The following is a 1,320-nucleotide window of genomic DNA, read 5'->3' as shown; positions in this document are numbered from 1 at the left end:
TGTTGTAGGTACATTTGTAGGAGAAATAATTATTGTATAATAGATCATCTATATGAAATAAATATTTTAATTTATGTTTTGAAGGAAATAAATGTTATTTTTTAATTGAATTCAAAATTCAACAAATCTGGCAGAATTCGTCATTTAGTGGTAAAGAGCAACCAGTTTCCTATGCCATCAGTTATTTAACAGTTTTTGATTTTGACAATAAATATTACTCTGATGTAATATTTGGGGTTTTTTATTCAAGATTTTAAAATCATAATTATAGATTCATAACAAATGCTTATAACAATTATCTCTTATCTTCAAACTTAGTATTTGAAATTTGTTTCTTGTAGCTTTGGGCAGACGGCAGTGTTCTTACTTGGCGGACCTACAAAGAGTACTAAACCGGTCGCAATGTTTGTTAACAGTGGAGATGTAGTTGTAATGACTGGACCAGCACGCCTAGCATATCATGCGATCCCTCGAATCATGCCAGCCTGTGAGGCAGTAATAGAGGAATCCTTCGCTCTACAAGAGCAATCTGAGCATGCTCATACATCCATATGTCACCCACATTTGCAATCGCTTGATGATGATGAAATGTGTGATCCCAATCCACCAAAGAAAATATTTAAATCTGACACAGAACCATGTGTCTCTGACTCTAAACCAGCTGTCTTAAAACGTACTAGTGCAGTCGAACCAGAAGTGGAAGAAAACAGAACAGAAGAGGTAGCTCAACAAAATAAATACTTAACTACAGTAGAAAAATCAAGCTCAAATGTTGACTGTCTTGTTGACTCTTGTAAAAGCAATGAAAATCTTACATTTGACATTCAAGGAGAGATGGATAAATTGAGTACAGAACTTTCCTGGCAACCATATGCAGACTATTTGAAAATTAGCCGTATTAATATGAATGTGCGGCAGGTTTTGCCAAAGGGAAAAATTTTTACAAACATGTAATGACATGCTCAATCCAGGTAGAATTAGCAGGGCTGTAGTCAACATGACCCTTGTCTGCAATTTCCATAGATTTCTATATTTTAATTTTAGAGCTGAGCATTTGGCCAGTGTTTATTGTTCATGCCTCTTGTGCTGTAGATCCCAGTTAAATCCGGCTAACATAAAATGAAATCTAAATAAACTCAGGGACAGCCAGTTATTCATCTCATGAATTTAATGGTTTTAAGACCTACTGCAATTTCAAGAAAACGGCTGTGAGAAGCCATGTCAAAACATCTAAAATCCAAAACATCTCATGGCCCTCAAGTGCACCCAAACCCCTGTTCCTCAATGCCAAGGTCCTGCATTACCCACAGTTTTGGCTGG

At 36.0% G+C, this 1,320-nt stretch overlaps 1 protein-coding gene across 1 annotated transcript; it reads left to right on the top strand.

Moving 5' to 3' along the window:
* Positions 1–339: 339 nt before the first annotated feature.
* LOC117107337 (nucleic acid dioxygenase ALKBH1-like) lies at positions 340–1,309 on the top strand (the record flags this gene model as incomplete). Its single annotated transcript, XM_033248985.1, is given in 1 exon segment — positions 340–1,309. A coding segment is annotated over 1 exon segment (615 nt), but the record flags the coding sequence as incomplete, so codon positions are not given.
* Between the last annotated feature and the right edge of the window lie 11 nt (positions 1,310–1,320).

The sequence above is a fragment of the Anneissia japonica genome, unplaced genomic scaffold, assembly GCF_011630105.1.
Source record: "Anneissia japonica isolate Jap-2015-1 unplaced genomic scaffold, ASM1163010v1 scaffold33520_len1783_cov181, whole genome shotgun sequence".
NCBI lineage: Eukaryota > Metazoa > Echinodermata > Crinoidea > Comatulida > Comatulidae > Anneissia > Anneissia japonica.
Note: the sequence above shows the minus strand (reverse complement) of the source record. Positions and strands in the feature narration are given on the sequence as shown.